The 19,013-nt window shown below is 36.2% G+C and overlaps 1 protein-coding gene and 1 pseudogene across 1 annotated transcript in view; both read right to left on the bottom strand.

Annotated features, from left to right (window-relative positions):
• Positions 1 to 19,013, bottom strand: part of Nf1 (neurofibromin 1) — a 264,437-nt gene that overhangs the window by 136,740 nt on the left and 108,684 nt on the right. Inside the window, exons 17-27 of the mRNA XM_033762739.1 lie at positions 14,162 to 14,275; positions 9,727 to 9,806; positions 8,046 to 8,169; positions 6,350 to 6,499; positions 4,871 to 5,120; positions 4,153 to 4,226; positions 3,904 to 3,987; positions 1,930 to 2,370; positions 1,406 to 1,545; positions 1,001 to 1,123; positions 326 to 409 (exon numbers count right to left, since the gene is read on the bottom strand). Of these exons, the coding sequence (XP_033618630.1) occupies positions 326 to 409; positions 1,001 to 1,123; positions 1,406 to 1,545; positions 1,930 to 2,370; positions 3,904 to 3,987; positions 4,153 to 4,226; positions 4,871 to 5,120; positions 6,350 to 6,499; positions 8,046 to 8,169; positions 9,727 to 9,806; positions 14,162 to 14,275 (1,664 nt within the window). The remainder of the gene's footprint in view (positions 1 to 325; positions 410 to 1,000; positions 1,124 to 1,405; positions 1,546 to 1,929; positions 2,371 to 3,903; positions 3,988 to 4,152; positions 4,227 to 4,870; positions 5,121 to 6,349; positions 6,500 to 8,045; positions 8,170 to 9,726; positions 9,807 to 14,161; positions 14,276 to 19,013) is intronic.
• Positions 9,831 to 9,927, bottom strand: LOC117285938 (annotated as a pseudogene).

Below are 19,013 nucleotides of genomic sequence, written 5' to 3'. Positions count from 1 at the left end.
CAGAAGGAAGCAAATTTAAGGCCAGACTGAGCAACTTTGTGAGACACTGTTTCAAAATAAAATAATAAAAAGGGCTGGGGATATAGGTTAGTGGCACCATGCTTGCCTAGCATGTGCAAGGCCCTGGGTTTAACCCCCAGTTCTGCAATCGATCAATAAATAAGTCAACCAATCAACCAACCAATAAAAGCTCAACATCCAAAACACTACTACACGTGAATATATGTATGATAGCTATAACAAAATATGTTTAGGGCCCAGAATAAAGGCTGCTAATACTTAAAAGTCATTCTCTCACTCTCTCTCTCTCTTTTTTTTTTTTTACCTTGTAAGACATTTTACATCATCATCTGCTGCTTGGTTTGATGTTCCCATAACCCAGTCGGTCAAGTATTCTACCATTTTATTCCTGTACAATGGTGACAAGATGGAAATAGCAAACATTTTTTTTTTAAATCACAAACATATCTTTACACGTAAGATTTTTACAGTGCAAATAACTTAGGCAATAAGTCAACTTCATTGAAAAGATACTGATATCACAGCTTTTAAAAAAGTCACAGATACAACTTAGACTTTTTTTTTTTTGGTACCAGGGATTGAACTCAGGCCCTTGCACTTGCGAGGCAGGCAGCGAAAGCACTGAGCCAAATCCTGGCCCTAGAATGTAAGTTTTAAAAAGTGACATTCTCATCCCAGCACTTGGGAGGCTGAGGCAGGAGGATTGCTGCAAGTTCGAGGCCAGCCTGGGCTACACATTGAGTTTAATGCCAGCCTGCACTACACAGCGAGACCCTGTTTCAAAAGGCCAACACCAACAAAAAAAGACATTTCCAAAGGCACAAAGCTTTGGGAAATTTGTAAACCTATTCATAGAAAACAATATATAAAATGCTCTATTTCCACTTCCTTCTTTCTTCAGGGAAGCACAAACTCATCTTTCTGTATTTCATTTAACATAATATGCATAAGACTCTCATCTGCTTTTTTGAGAACTCACCTAAATTTCATCTCTTGACAAAATGAGAGATCATCTCTCCTTGCCATCATAACTTCAACTAACTGACATAGTTTCGTTTTTATTTGAATTGCATGGACCATATTCCCAAGCACACGAACATACCTATTTAGACAAAGAAACATTTTTAAAATTATCAGATATAGACAAAAAGGGAGATACTATAAATGCTTTCATTAATCCCTAATTAAAATTACTAAATGTAACAAGCATGATCAAGATTTTTATTTTACTTAGGTAAGAACATCTACAACTTCTGGTTTACCTTGAGTGCAGTTAAAAAAAAGGATAAAATATTTTCTCATTACTACAAGTATCAATGTGTAAGAGGTTTTTCTTACCTCTTAAAATATCTTTCTGCTACATTTTAGCAGTCGGAATACTTACCTGACCAGATTTAACATCATTGTTTCAATGCTAGCTTGCCCCAGATGTTCCGAGCTGCCTTCAGTATGATTATCTAGTAAGTTCTTCATTATAGCTATGGTTTGCTCTACAAATTGAGTATTGGTGTCAGTCAATAAAACCTACACAAAGGACAAACTATATTAGTGACTTACCATCAATGCACAAAAGACAGACCAGAGAGCTGAAATTGACTCCCCCTCCCACCTTCCCCAAACCCCACCCCCACAGACATATAGTTATCAGGCAAACATATAGCTACACAGACATTCATACCCCATAATATCCATACCGCCAGGAACACTCAAATGCCAAAGTTCCCAATAAGTAAAATAACGCCTATTATTTACTGACTGCTTCCTACAAAATTTTGGTTTGTTTTTTTTTTGAGTGAATATTCATGTTGGTACCTAACTTAAATAATCTGCAAAAAAGGCTTCATTATTACAAAACAAGGTCACTCTATTTATAGGAAAGGGTGAAAAATAAAGCAGAGAACACTTTACCTGTCCTTGGGAATCAAAAAACTTGCTGATGGTATTCTTCAATTTGTTAAACAGCATTGGATAGAGAGCAGGACTCAACTCTAGACCCACCAGATCCTTAACATTGCTTCGTATTTGAAGTCCTACTTTCTCATGGTTACACACCATTAAGGATAGCAGCCGATCCATAAATTTGCTGACAGGTGTATCTGTGTTTCCCTCTGAGGACATCACTGAAATCATGGAACCTTTACGTTCACTAACTGGGCCCATGGGTGGGCTATAGGTTGCCAGGCCAGAATTGCTTCTCTGCTGCAGGCACACTCCTCCAAGGGCACAAAGGAAGCCAGTCATATTGATCCACTCCTGTAGGGAGTCTGTATCAGACAAATCTATGGATCCTCCTCCACTCACATGGGACATTCGTCTCTTAACAATGGTCTTATGAAGGCTTTCAGCAGCCTAAAGACAAAATTTTTGTGGAGAGCATGAATTCAACCTACATTGGCTGAAAATTAACAAATTACTCCTTGTCATTTCTTTCAATAGTACATTTTTTACCTTTTAAAAAGCAAAACTTGAAATTGCCATATGTATTTTTAATCAATCCAGAGTATCAAATTTCTTTTAAAAAAGCTTTGATTTACATGGATGAACTTTGAAAACATTATGTTAAGTGAAAGATGCTAGCCAGGTGTAGTGGCACACACCTATAATTCCAGTACTCAGGAGGCTGAGGTGGGTGGACTGCCATGACTTTGAGACCAGCCTGGGCTGCATAATGAATTTCATGAACGACATAGCAAGACCCTGTCTCACAAACATTAAAAAAAAAAAAAGGAAGATACCAGCCACAACAGCCCATATAATCTGATTCCCTTTACATAAAATGTCCAGAATAGGCAAATCTACAGAGAGAGAAAGAAGACTAGTGTTTGCCCAGGGATGGAGAGTTACAGACAGAGAAGCAGAAAAGTAAAGGGGTTAGTTATGGGAAGAAATAACTAAAAGATGTAAGGTTTTTTTTTGAGAAGACAAAGATGTTCTAAATTGTGTGATAGTTATACAACTCTCTGAATATAGCAGAAACAATCACTGAATAAGAATCCTTAAGTAAATTTTATGCTATGTGAATTATGTATCAATTAACAGTTACCAAAAAAGACTTTCATTCAAAAACTACCTATCCTTTCCCAAAGATATATTAGGTATATAATTTTACTGCACAAAATGTAGTTTTCTTGTTCTAATTAAGTATGATGGAAAAAAAGCAAATGGGAGAATAACCAGCTTCTTTCAAGCATCTACAGTGAGAGCAACATGAGTGATACAAATTAAACATACATAAGTACCAATTAATTATCAATTTCTGGGATAAGAAATAACTGAAGTTAGTTAATAAATAAAATTATATAGTTGATAATTGTTTTAAAATGCTCAAATTAAAAATTTCATTTACCCTATACATTCTAGCTTCTATAAGTTTAGATCTCTTAATCAGAATACCTAACTGTATAACAAAATGAATTGTTCTGCATTTATTTTTCTCTATTCCTGCTCTTCCTTTCTAAAACTTTTGTGAAATACCTTGACTGAATAAGAAAGAGCAAGAAAAAAATATGGTCTCTACCATAAATGGTTTCCAGTAGTGCTGCCCAATATTTCTGCAATGCAATGATGGAAATGTGTTACATCTCTAGTGTTCAACATACTAATTGCCACACATGGCTATATGGCTACCGTATGACTGAGGAATTGAAGTGTATTTAATTTTCATTATTCTAAGTTAAAATTTAATATAAATTCATGTAAACAGCCACACACATGGCTGGTGTCTCTACCACATAGGCAATACAGATCTAGAGGTATCATAATTCAATAATTCTAAGAAACTATATACTTAAAACACAGTAAGAATGACTCACAAAAGATTACTGAAGTGAAATACATACATTTAGGAGGTCAAATAAACAAAAATCAACTTTGCAAACTCACCTGGCCATCTTCCATTTTGGCTTTAGGATAGTTCAGGATTAGTTTTGTAGCTTGCTCCCATTTTGCATGTGTATCTTCCCAAGCCTAAAGAAAAGCAATTATCATTTGAAAGAAAATTTAAGCCAAGAGCTAAAAATCAGTAACAGCTAGGTTTTGAAAGTGGTGCGTATTACAAGTATGGCTACTATAAACATAACTACGTGGGACACAGTACAAGTATAGTGAGTGCTTCTGTCACTGAGGCCATACCTCAGTGTTTCCCGCAGTGGGATGCTCGATGCGCCTTAGCAGTGCCATCACTCGTTTCTGAAGCGCTGCTCTCCCTAAACGAAGTCAACAGCAAACCCAGTTATTACACTCAAAGCTGATTGCCAAAGGGAAAATCTGACAAGCCCACTCAAAAGACAGAGTAGGAGGAATAAAATGCTTCAAATAATAGATTTCTTTCACCAACCTCAAAGGAAAGGTATTTATCTTAATTTTCACAATGACTTATTGAAAAGGCATGCCAGTGTGCTTAAAACCATACCATATACATTTCACGCAGAGTAAATTATATTATTTATAATGGGCAGTAATCCGTTCTCCCAGTTATTTAACAAACACACAGCATATTAAAAATATTGCAAGGGCCAGGAGTGGCATGCATGCCTATTATGCAGGCCAGGGTGCACGCCTATTACCCCAGCACTCAGGAGGCTGAGGCAGGAGGACTGTTAAACGATTCTGAGACCAGCATGAGCTACATAGTGAAGCCTGGTCTCCAAAAAATAATTATTATTTTGGTGAAAGATTGACAATTTGTTTCAAATGGTAGTGATTTTCATCCTACCCTGTTCAGTGATGAATTACAAATAAGCTATTTGAAGTTCCCCTGCAAACACAGAAAGGAGTAATCTTACATTAACACAATCAGACATCATGTGATTCAAAGCAGAATTGAGCTTTAAAATTTATCTGCATTTACCTGTTGACATCATATTGCTGACAGAGGCAAACTCCATGAATGTGTTATAGTTGGGCAAGAAGTTGTGCACCGATACTTCATCCACCCCACACCGGATATCTGCTTCCTCACAGAGATGGCGGAAACAGGACATGGCAACCAGAACAGCTTCAGTGTCAGGGCTCCACAGAAACATGTACAGGGCCACTTCTAGTTTGGTCTGGGCTTGGCGGCATATTGGTGGGGTTCCACAACACCCTGCTGCACTATCCTGGGAGTCAGGAGTAGACATGTATTTTGAACGTAGGTAAGTTTGCTTACAAAACTCAACAATCCAATAAACCATGTACCATACTTATTAGTATTTAAAACTCATAAAAGCTTTCCTCTTTTTCTTTTTTGGTACCGGGGATTGAACTAAGGTCCTTGCACTTAAAGGGCAAGCGGTGGAACTACTTGGGCTAAATCCCCAGCCCAAAGTTTTCCTGTTTAATCATAGTAACAGTTTTTTCAAATATATCTTATCTATCTAAGATTATGTGAATCAACGTACTGGTACTGTCTGCAGAATTTCAAATCACATAGGTGTCATCTTGTTCTACATTGCAGTAATGTAAATTAAGTCTAGCATAGACACAACCGAGATATCAGAGAATAAATCTACATTAGGAAAAATGTAACATTTCCCAATCAATTATAAATAACAAAGTAAGGGGAAGTTACAGGAATTCTACTTTGTAGAGAAAAGAAATAAAATAGGCACACTGCAGCACTGATTGAATTAAGGCACAAACAAGACTAAATATTGCAATAGCTTATATACACTGGTCTCTGAGTTATGTGACTTCCTAAACATGAAATGACAACACTCCTTTATGAAACGAATGTAAATTAAGCAAGTAAAGCAGACAGCAGTAAATACTATACTGCTTAATTTTAAAGTTCTAGATATAAATGGTCTTTCTTACAAGTGGAGAATTATAATAATTATAGCTATCGGTTACTGTGTCAAATAATCAATGATCTCATTTAATCCTAACAACTCTGGGACAATGGTTATTATCCCTAATTTAAAGCTGAGAAACTGAGGCACAGAGATTATTAAGAATTTGCCCAAAGTTCCACAAAGACCAGTGATACAAACACACACACACACACACACACACACACACACACACACACACACACACACAAATACTGAGGGCAGAGGAGCACTCTACCACTGAACTACATCCCAGCCTTTTTTAAATTTTTACTTTGAGACAGGGATGGCTAAATTGACCAAGCAGAACTATCTACATTCTCTTGTGAGCCTCCTTTAATGCTTGAATTATAAACACATGTCCCTGCACCTGCCTAGACTCCAAGCAGTTTTTGCTACAATGTTAAATTACCTAACTGAAATTTACTTAAGTTCATTTAGTGAAAAACAACAACAACAACAACAACAACAAAACAGAACACAGATGATGCAAGAAAATTACAAAAGAAGCTGCTTACCATAGAGGAGTTTCCTTTTCCCTTCCGAGGAACTCCAGGACGCATTAACTCATCATGATCCATGGACATCTGAGTGGTATTTCCACTAGCAGGAACATCACATCCTACTCCATAAAGTAAGAGAAAGTGACAGGAACTTCTATCTGCCTGCTAGAAAAAAGAAATAAGTAAGCTCTGCAAAGCTCTGACAACCAAGAGGGAAAAAATGCTTAATACAAGTTGTCTTCCTATTTAAGACCATCCTGGGAAACCTACCCTCTTGATCCCTCATTAAGACAAATATTTGCTCAATGTCCTTGAAACTTCTCTCAGTTTTCTTCTCTTCAAATCATTAGAAATATCCGATTCAAGAAATACAAGTCAATTAAGTCTAACATGAACACAAGTGAAATAGTAACAATATAAATCTACTATATGAAACTACAATGCAATCTTAATCAAGTACTGTATAAATAACAAAGCTTTCCTCTTATAAGATTTTATCTTATGCCATGTCAGGATAATTGGAAGTTGACTCTTAGGAGATAAAATGATGCATCAACTGTGTCACTGGAGTGACTTTGCTAACCAGAATACTTTAGATTCATTACTACATCACTAATGTTTGTACTTATTCCAGAGGTAAGGGCACAAAACTCTGAAGTCTGATCTCTCTCTCTGGAATAATCTCAAGTTCCACTACTGTAACACATCAAGATAAGCCAGATATAAATAAACTCACCTCACCATTAGCACAATTGAAGCCAAAAATTTAACAAGATCCATGGTACTGTTTGCATACGTGTTTGACACATTTAAGATTTCTCATAGATATGATTCTAGGGCTGCATTAAAACTCATTAAATCAAACACTTCTAAAACTATGTCATAATAGAAGAATTCTTAAATTAATTAGCTATACAAACTATATGTTAAAAGAAATTCAAGGGTCCTTCCTATTCTTATAAGCTCAGTATCTTAACTGTTTGGGGTTTTAATAAAAAAGCTGCTCCAACCTAAGGAAGAAGACTTTTAGTTTCTCAAAAGATGAAATCTAGATAGAAAGAATATTCACATTGTTTTTCTGTGGTACTGGGGATCAAACTTAAGACTTTGGGCTTATGAGGCAGGTGTGGCGCCACTGAGCTAAATCCCCAGCCCTGGAAAGAATATAAACAAACTCAATTGAGGTCCTCTTCCTTTGGCTTCTTGATAAGCAACATTTCCTGAACTGGCCTAGATATGATAGCCAAATCTTACATTTGAACTTGAGAATAAAGAGCGAATATTATCTTTTTTATTTTGGTACCAGGGATCGAGCTCAGGTCCTTGCACTTGGTGGGCAGATGGCAGAACCACTGAGCTAAATCCCTGGCCCGAGTGAATATTCTCTTCAGGCTACTTTAGTTATAGCAGCTTCCATGTCTTCTAGGCTTGACCCAAACACAGTCCTATTTAAGTCAACTAGAAATCTTCAACATTACAATTTTAAGATCAAAGGCACAGATTTTTAAAATGTTGATTTACCCTATCCTTGACACGTGTGTGTGTGTGTGTGTGTGTGTGTGTGTGTGTGTGTGTGTGTGTGTGTGTGTATCTGTTAATGACTGTGAGGAGGGAAGAACTGAAAGAGAATTTGGCTAATACACATTTTTTTAAATCTATCCCCTTAACATTTCAAATATTATTTCAATTTTAAAAATGTCCTTTTGCTTACCTTATTTTTAAGAAGAAATTTATTCCTACAGATCAAAATTTCTCGTAACCACTTGAGAATTTCTGTGCTACTAAGCATTTGATGACTAGTAAGTTTCTTGCAGATGTAAAAAAGCATTTGGGAACTGCAGTAACAAGAGTTTATTAACATCATTAGTAAACAACCTAATACAGTGTAATCAGTACAGGAGAATGGCATTCTCTCATCACAGATATCAATTTAGAAACATTTAGTTTCCCTGGCACGGTTTTAGCAAAATGGTTATCCAAGTGTTAATAGCAGCATAATCAAAGGAAGTCTACAGGTTATAAATAAAAAGCAATAAATATAAGCCCCCTACTCCTCAAACTCCTACTGTTTTATTCAAGTATCCCATCCTTGCAGAGGGCATAAAAAGAAATCACATGCACAACAGACTGTATATAAACCTAGTGATATACAGCAGGGGTCTACAAATCCCCAACTTTAGGTCAAAGCCAGTCCAGCACTTTGCTTTTCTTAAACTTATTTTAAAATTTTTATTAGTGTATGATTACAACCCTTGTAGGGAACTGGTACATCCATATACAGCTTAATTCCTTTTACTTCTTTTTCCTCTCCCTCCTCATTCCCTCCCTCCCACCACTGGATTTTTAAAAACAAATCAGTGGAATATAGCCGTATCCACTTATTTCACATGTTGTCCACAGCTGCTTTCTTGCTCTAAAAGCAGAAGTCAACACTGACTAAAAACAGAGACTGGTTGACCGACAGAAACCTATTTACTATCTAGCCCTCTGGAGAATAAGTTTCTGATGCCAATCTAAAGCTACAATGTCCAACCCAGTAGACACTAGCCAGCTGCATGTGGCTATTAAGCATTTGAAATGTGGCTCCAAAATAAGATGTGCTGTACACTTGAAACATACACCAAGTTGTGAAAACTTTGTGAACACAAGAATATAAAATATTTCATTAATAACTCACTGATTATATGTTGAAATTATAGTATTTTACATATACACACACACACACACACACACACACACACACACACACACTGGATTAAAATGTAGTATAAAAATTAAACTTACCTGCTTTGTATTTATAATGTGGCAACTATAAAATTTAAATTACATTTGTGGTTCACATTATATTATTATCAGAGAACAATGCTCAAGATTAGGTCTTAACTCAGCTGCCAAATGACTCAGCACACAGGTTCTACAATAGGATAATGGCAAAACTTGAGGTTTTCATCTTCCTCAGTGTGGTCAGTACCTTTATGCTCATTAAGAGATAATTATTTAACCAAGAAAATAGACAATGAAATTCTATATGTACATTTTGACTTCTTAGCACATATCCATTATCAAAGCACTGCTATTATGGAGAGTTTATGAAAGATCACAGTTTTAAAAAACAAAAAATAAGTCATACCAAACAAGTACTGATAGCTGGGTGGTAAAATTTAGCACTACTTTAAGAATTTATTTCCTATATCACTGTGTGATTTTTCTTACAACTGAAATTTTAAAATTCTCATAATATCTAGTCAGTTAAACCACAAAAATCACAAAACCTCTGGAGGTATAAGTGAATGGTTATATAACAAACTAAGTACCGTAGAGTTAATATTTGAAGACAAAAAAATACAAAATTAAAATTTTAAATCGAATTAAAAAATAAAAAGTGCATATACCTAATCTCCCAAAATGTTTCTACAGGAGCATCTGGATTCCACAAATCAATGCTGTCTAACTGATGAAGAACCAGCAAAGCCTGAATTTTAAAGAGAGAGAGAGAGAAAGATAATTCACTTAAAAATTTTCTTTAAAAAATAACTCTAAGGTACTATTTTACAAATGCTACACTTGATCCTAGCCAAAGGCCGAGAAGCGATTTATTTTACAAATGCTAACAAAGTGAGCTATGTAACTCAAGCCTGGACCCAGATTAAAGACAAAAAAGAAAAACAATACAGAACACAAAACTCTAAGGAATAACATATAGAATGAAATTATTTTATTTCTATCATCCTTAAATGACATGCATATACAAAGGTAAAGGACTGATGAATTCACAACATATACACATAAAAACTGTTTTAAGAAACCAAACGATTTCAATAGGCAGTAACTCTCTGCATCAATAAGTTGACCCTCAAGTAAGGTGGGGCTTCCCAAAATTACCATATACAGTGAAAGACAGAGTGAAAATTATCTCACTTGCCACAAAATCTTTTGTTGACAGAAAAAAACTTTGTTTTAATTGAGAAAAGGCCAAATAAAACTAACTCTGCACTTCACAGCAGGCTATTCATTCTGTTTTTCAATTGACCATAGACCTTAAATTAGAATTTGGCTCACAGAGGATTAAGGGAAATTAAATAATTGAGTTTAAATATACAAGTACCATATGAATATACTATTATATAAATTAAAGCAACGAAGATATAAAGAAGGAAGTGTAGACTGTTCCTTCAAATCTACTCTATCTTCTTAACTCCATTTCCACAATGCTTTCCCTACTCTCACCCCAACACACACTGATAAGCTCTGTACATTTTTGCAGTCCTTGGTCAGCACACTTAAGGATTCTTTATTCTCCTCAAAGTCTTTTATTAAAACTCCAATAAACACTGGAACAAAAAATGAGAACTGATTTTTTTTTCCTTCTAAAATCAAACTAAATGCATGAACTTCAAATAGCTTCACTGATTACCTGCCCTACACTAGGAATGTCTAACCCTGGACAATTTACAGTTCAAAAGTTATAAAGTGTATAAAAATATAGACATATTATTTAAAACACCTTTAGGGGCTAGGAGTACTGGGAAATGAGCTGAGGGCCTTCCTACTGAGCTACATTGCAGCCCATTTAAAAAATTGTATTTTTTTGTTTGTTTTGCTGTTCTAGGATTTGAACCCAGGGCCTGTGCAACAAGCTATGTCCCCAGCCAGGCCTTTTAGAATTTTTATTTTGAGATGGGGGCCCTGCCGAGTCACTAAGTAATCCAGGCTGGGCCTGAATTTGTGATCCTCCTGCCTCAGTCTTTCAGGATGTTGAAATTATAGGAATGCACTACCATACTTGGCATTTTTTTTTTTTTAAAGATAGAGTTTTGCTAAGTCAACCAGTTGCCCAGGCTGGTCTCAAACTTGTGATCCTTCTGCCTCCACCTGCTAGTCAAATACTGTTTTAATAATTTCAGAAACTTAGTGAAAATTGCAATCTGTGTGAGAATCTGATGTTAGCCTTTTCCCCATCCTAATATGACTGTCTTCCTTTTCATAGTCTCTTCTTTTTAAAATTTTCCACATACAGTCAAAGAGTGCCTTGACAGGAAGAGATTTTGAGAAATGTGTCACTAGGTTATTTCAGTTTCACCAGCATCAGGAAGTATGCTTTTCAACATCACTAGATGATATAATCTTATGGGACCACAATCAGATTTATGATCTGGTTCTGACCAAAACATTATTATGTGGTATATGACTACATATTTTAACAAAGCTGGCAATATAGTACTGTATACTCACATGATATTTTATCAATATTTTTCATATATTGCTAAGTAATCCACATGGGTTTTAATGGATGTTTAACATCCCGTCAAGTTGAAGTACCATTCATTTATTATCAAATGTTGACTCATTCTTAATAGTGAATAAAGTTCTCCTAATATTCTCCTATTAGAAAAGAAATGAATAAGCATCTATATCTGTAGCTTTTTCCATCTAAATTGTATGCATAAGAAAAAATTACAAGAGGGCCAGGGATTTAGGTTAGTGGTGCCTGCACCTGCCTTGCAAGCACAAGGTCCTGAGTTCAATCTCCAGTACCAAAAAATGAAAAAAAAGAAAAAATTGCAAGAACTGAATTATTTGGACAAAAACTGAAATATGTAAACAGCTCCTACCAAATACTGTCACATGATCTTCCAAAAAGAATGCAAGAAGTGGGCTAATTTATAGGGTCAATAGCAATGTACCCATCCCAGATATAGGCAATGAATACAAGTGAATGCTGAAACATTTTCTCCTAAACTTTTGTATACTGAAGTATACAGTATATACATAGAAAAGTAGCATATCTTAGTAGTATAGTCAAATGAATTTTCACAAATCTATACATCCTCCATCATTACCTAAATTAACATTGCCAACACTTTATTTCTCCTCCCCATCATTAGCCTTTCAGAAAGGTAGCCACTATTCCAACTTTCATCACCACAGACTAGTTTTGCCTGTATTTGTATAAAGGGAAGCATACAATATATTTTCTGTTTGGCTATTTTCACTCAATATTGTTTGTGAGATTCACCCATGTTTTACACTTAGCATAGCTCATTCTTTTTCACTGTTTTACAGTATTCAACTGAATGACTATATTCAAAATTATTTATCTATTCTGTTGATATATTCATTTCCATTTGGAGGAAACTATTAATCAATTTTGTATGCATTGCTGGTAAACAGACATACGCAATTCTAATGGCTCTATAGCTAGGCATGAATTACAAGGTCATATGTTAGACTTTTAAAAGATACTGCAAATTAATCATTAATGGTAGTTACTGCCATGCCAGATAGCATTAGATGGCCAGTGATACAAGTGGTAAAAGAATAATTTACCATTTATTTATTCAGGTCAAAGTACACTGTCAAGAGGAATAGCAAGTGAATGTCCAAGAGAAGAATTACGAGGTCAAAGTAAGAGGTTGGAGTTTTTATAAAGGGTAGGATGTGGGGAAAGCAGTCTGGGCAGCAAATCTAGGTATCTCAGGAATGCTTCTTCCAGGGTGTTTGTTTTGGTTTTCTGGGGTGTTTGTTTTGCTTTGAGTTTTTTTGTGTATGTTCCTAAAGAACATTTCTCACATGTAGTTGAAAAGAAAGGTCCATGTGTACTTGAGTGTAGTGTTCTTTCTATATATGCCAAATAGGTCAAATTGGATAACTGAGTCATTCAAATGTTCTATTCCCTACCACCCTCCCATTTTGTTTGTTCTATCAAACTTTGTTCCCCTAGTCTGCCCTATCAGACTTTGACAAGTTATGTCCCCTAGGCTGGCTAACTGTCATCAAAATCAGATGATAACAAGTGTGGGCATGGATGCAGAAACACTTGAACCCTCACACATTGGTAATGTGAATATATAAAATTGTACATTTCTACCCCTAGATACATACCTAAATGTCTACATAAAAACTTTTACATAAATGTTTTAGCAATTTTATTCATAATAGCCAATAGTAGAAAAAAATCCAAAATTCAACTGACGTATAGATGAAACAGATGAATCTATTCAACTGATGAATAGATTACAAAAATCAATATGCATAGAATGGAGTATCTAACAAGGAATGGATTACTGAGTCATGCCACAACATGGATAAATCCTAAAAATATTAAGTAGTCAGACATAAAAGGCCACATATGGTATGACTCTTTTCACATGACATGATTAAAATAAGCAAATCCACAGAGACCGAAGCAGATGAGTTGCCAACGGAAGGAGAAGTGGGATAATGGTAGAATAATGGAGTTTCTTTTTTAGAGTGTTCTGGACTTAAGGGTAGCAGATGCACAACTTTGTGACTAGGCTAAAAACTACTATAATGCATACTTTAAATGGTAAACTTCATGGCATGTGAATTATGTCTCAATTTTTAGAACAATATATACTAAAAAGTTTAACTACCATTAGAAAATTTGTATTAAGTGTAAGAAGTTATACAATGTAAGCTGGGTACAGTGGTACACACCTATAGTCCCAGCTACTTAGAAGGCTGATGCAGGAGGGTAACATGAGCCCAGGAGTTCAAGACCAGTCTGGGTAACACAGCTAGACATTGTCTCAAAAAAAAAAAAAAAAATTTGCAGTGTTGTTACCTATGATATAAAGCAAATAAACCCACTTTTTTCCCATGAAATTTATAAACCAATGTATAACACAAACATTCCTATCCTAGAAGTGATATATATTACTCATAAAAATCATATGCCCAAGGAACACAAGAATGTACATACAAGAGAAAAAAATGGAGAGAAGGAAGACAGGTGGGAAAGAGAAGGGAAAGAGATATACATTTATAATCTGTCCTTCAAGAGCCTAGAATTTATTTTCACCTTACCTCCATTGCTTCCTGAGCAATCTCAGGCATGTGTGACTGTGGGACCAACTGGACAAGCCCTGTAATTAATTCGGCTGTACTGCCTTGAGTTTCAGGCCCCTGTTTCCTTGGATTCTGCAAGAGAAAAGGCAAACTTCAATTTAAAAATAAATTATATGGGCCAGGGATTTAGCTCAGTGGTGCCACACCTGCCAGCCAATACAAGGTCCTGAGTTTGATCCCCAGTATCAAGGGAAAAAAATCAATTGACAGGGATTATGAGGAGGAAGGAATAGAGAGCACCTGCTAACAGGTACTAGATTTCTTACAGGGGTGATGAAAATATTCTTTAATTAGTGGTGCAAAGCTTCATAAATATATTTAAAATGGCAGAACAGTTGAGTCCTTGCAATTCAGCCTCTCTAGGACAGCATCTAGAGTCTAGAAAACAATAGCTTGGAGAGAGGAATTGATGTGAGGGGAGGGTATACGAGAACCAAGAGGGAACGGAAAGAGTAGAAAAAACAGGATTAGGTGACGCAGAAGAGGTGGACCATGATGCAGAAAGAAACCACAGTGCCACAGACAGTAGCTGGCTAGCTGCCAGCCAGGAGGCAAAGGTGAAACTAACATTTTATGTGGTTGGAGACAGTAGAAAGAACTCAAGACACTGTTTCCCAAGAGGCCCTCCAGAGTCAACAGCTGGTGAGTGACTGTGGTATAAGCACCCGAGAGGACACAGTTGCATGGAGGAGGAGCTGGTGGAGATGACACTGTAAGAAAGGGCTGGGTGTTTGAATCTCAGTCCCAAAACAGTCCCTTGACTGCTTTACACTGACAAGTTCCCAGAGTGGATAAGGGAAAGACAGTTACAGGAGACCACTGGCAGTTGGGAGAGCAGTTTGGAGTGAGACCCACTGAGAACCCGGGTCTGGTGATCACAGACTCACTTCCTGAGGTCATACGCCAAGTTGAGCCTCAGTTAGCCAGATGTGGAAGCTCACATCAGCACCATGTTCCTGCTGCTAAAGGGAGACCAGGGTTGTACGGTATGTTATATCTCAAATAGCCCGTATAGGTACTACTGTAACAGATTAGGCTTCATGGGGATTATCCTGGCTCAGTGGACAATATAGTACCAGTGAACCTGTCTGCCAAATCTACCATCACACCCAGGGAAAGGGATGGCAAGAGTTCCTAACCGAAGAACTAAGTGGATCAAACTCTGCAAGAATGCCTGCAACCTGGCAGAAAGAGGTCCCGAGTCTGAGTTCGCTTTAGTATGGCAGTGGAAGTACCAGAGAAGTTACTGGGGTGTGAGCACTCAGACTCTGGCAAAGAAGCTACTTGGGAATCGCATATGCAATGCCTCATTGGAATATCTAATCTGTGTTCCCATCATACACCTTACTGGTTTAAGTTTTGTATGTTTCTTGAGTTATCTAGTAACATGTGGTTATGTTATGTTTTTATGGTTTCACATGTGTATTAGGTTGTTACTCTTGCACACTGTTCTTTCCTTGGCTCTGATCTAATAGGTGTTTAGGTTCTCTGCCTCCTCTCAGTTCTTTATGTAGTTTCTTCACCTCAAACCCCCAAGGTAGTATTACTAACATATTTCTTTGGTCTTTTTCCAAACAGGTCAACTCCTTCCTCTTAAGTTTTTAAATTCCCCATACTTAGCCTGCTCACAGTCATGCCTATCTTCACTACTGTATTTCCTCAATCTTGCCCATCCTAAGCCTTTGGCTCTTCCATATCTTACCTAGCTTACTGTCCTTCCTATATGCAAGTTCTGATAACCACAAAGTAAACCCCTCTTCCCTCATATCTTGTCCTCGCTCCCACAAAATACCATCTAAAAACTCTCAATACTAATCCTCCACCTTAACTGAAAGTACTCCAATAAAAATCAGACCCCACATCAATCTCTTCTTCTCATCTACCACTGATGTGCATTTCAGACTTCCCCATAGTGCCTAACAGTACTCATCCAAATACTCCGCACTCTCCCACCCCACCTTTCTGCAGAGCAACCTCAAATGATAAACTGTCACAGTATGCAATGAAAACAGAAATCAACAACAGAAGAAATTTCAGAAAAAGCAAAAGCTCCTGAAAAATTAACAACGTACTCCTAAACAACCAATGGGTCACAAAAGTAATAAAGAAATGTTAAAATTTCTAGAAGTTTATGACAATGACTGCACAATTCATGAAACCTCTGGGACACTGGGAAAGCAGTCATAAGAAGAAAATTCATCAGAATCAATGCTCATATTAGGAAAAGAGCGAAAGCATAAATAACCTTATAAGAGATAAGATACTTGAGAAACAACAACAAATCAGCTCCAAACCAAAATTAAGAAGGGAAATTATTATAAAGATGACAATGGAAATTAATGAAACTGAAACTAAAAAACCTGTTTAAAAAAATCAACAAATCAAAGAGCTGGTTCTTCCAAACAATAAATAAAATAGGGCTGGGGATTTAGCTCAGTGGTGCCACACCTGCCTTGCAAGCACAAGGTCCTGAGTTTGATGGGGGGGAGGGGATGGGACACTAATTAAATAAATAAGCAAGCCAGTCAGCCAGCCCGCCCTTCACCAGATTTACCAAGAGAAGAGGAAGAGGAAGAGGAAGAGGAAGAGAGACAGAGAGAGAGAGAGAGAGAGAGAGAGAGAGAGAGAGAGAGAGAAAGAGAGAGAGAGAGAGAGAGAGAGAAAACAAACTCACATTAATTCAATTAGGAATCACATAAATAGGAATCACAATGATAAAGGTGAAATCATAACAGACACTGTTAAAATCTAGAAAACAATAACTACTTCGAAAAATTATATTCCAATAAATTAGCAAATTTTGAAGAAATGGATGGATTCTTAGGCTCATACAAACTACCAAAACTAACCCAAGAAGACATAAATATGCTTAACAACCCAAAAACAAGCAATGAAACTGACTCAGTAATAAAGAATCTACCTACTAATAAAAGCCCAGGACCTGATACTCACTACTGAATGCTACAAACCTTTAAAGATGTTATATCACCAATCCTTCTGAAGCTCCTCAAGTTCAAGAAACTGAAAGGGATAGAGTGCTCCCAAATTCATTTATGGAAGCCAGTATCATTCTGATCCCAAAACCAGTTAAAGACCCAACTAAACAAAAAAACTATAGGCTAATCTCTCTAATGAACAAAGATGTAAAAATCCTCAATAAGATATTAGCAAATAGAATGCAGCTTATTATCAAAAAGATGAAAATTCATGATGATGTAGGTTTCATTCCAGAGATTAAAGGATGGTTCAACATACATAAGACAGATGTAATAAATCACTTAAACAGGATCAAGGTCAAAAACCACAATCATATCAACAGACACAGAAAAGGCTTTTGACAAAATCCAACACTCCTTAATGAAGAAAACAGGTATAGAAGGACCATACCTGAATATGATAAAGCCTATGATAAAAGTAGCCAGCATCATGATGAGGAAAAACTAAGAGCAGTCCCCTCAAATTCAGGAACAAGAAAGGATATCCACTATCACCTCTTCTATTCAACATAGTACTTGAAACATTAGCCAGAGCAATTGGGCAAGAGAAAGAAATAAAAAGGATATATATATAATTTGAAGATGACATGATACTCTACATAGAAGATCCAAAGAACTCCACCAAAATGCTCTTAAAATATATAACACTTCAGGGAAGTAGCAGGATTCAAGGTCAACACACAAAAATCATCAACATTTGTATACACCAACAATGACTGGGATAAAAAGGAAATTATGAAAATAATACGATTCACAGTAGCTTCAATAAAAAAGAAATATCTAGGAATTAACCTAATCAAGGAAGTGAAAGATCTCTACAAAGAAAACTACAGTACTCTAAAAAGGGAGACTGAAGAGGACATCAGAAAATGGAAAGATGTCTCCTGCTCCTAGGTAGGCAGAACCAATACTGTCAAAATGGCCATACTTCCAAAACTGCTGTATACATTTAATGCAGTCCCAATCCAAGTATCAACAACATACTATACAAATCTAGACCCAGAATATAAAAAATAATTTTGGGAGGAAGATGGGAATGGAAAGAAAAAGAAAAAATAGAAACAAATTCTTTGTAGATAGGGAGGGGTACAGGGGTTAAAGGGAGGGCAGGGGAATGGGGAAAAAGTAAGAACCAAGATGGATTATGTAAAGGTGTAAATTTCCAATGATGAATGTCATTACACGGTATACCTTAAATATACCAATAAAATTAATTAAAAAAATAATTTTGAGAAACAAGAGCAAAGCCCATAGCACAGCAATTCATGACTTCAAACTACATTACAAAGCAACAGTGATAAAAACGCCATGGAACTGGAACAAAGACATATGGACCAATGGAAGAGAATTAATTTTAAGGATATAGAAACTTCTCAGACATATTCAACTATTTGATCTTTAACAAAGGAGCCAAAAGCATGTGCTGCAGGAAAGTCAGCCAATTCAACAACCTGTGTTGGTAAAGCTGGTTATGTTTGTAGAATGAAAGTGGACCTGTATCTTATCCCATACTTAAAATAAAAATGGGACAAAGATATAAACATTAAAACAGAAACACTGAACCTTCTAGAACACAAGATAGGTAAAACACTTGAAGATATAGTTGTAGGAAGGAATTTTCTAAACAGAACCTCAATCGCACAAGAAATACCAAAAATCAACAAATGAGATATCGGACTGAAAAGCATCTGTATACCAAAAGAATCAATCTGTAGAGTGAAGAGACAACCTACAGAATTAGAAAAAAATTTTGCCAGCTACACCTCAGAGAACTAACATCTAGAATATATAAAGAACTGAAAAAAAAAAAAAAA

This window comes from Fukomys damarensis, unplaced genomic scaffold (assembly GCF_012274545.1).
Source record: "Fukomys damarensis isolate Sample0158 unplaced genomic scaffold, DMR_v1.0_HiC HiC_scaffold_13, whole genome shotgun sequence".
Taxonomy (NCBI): Eukaryota; Metazoa; Chordata; class Mammalia; order Rodentia; family Bathyergidae; genus Fukomys; species Fukomys damarensis.
Note: the sequence above shows the minus strand (reverse complement) of the source record. Positions and strands in the feature narration are given on the sequence as shown.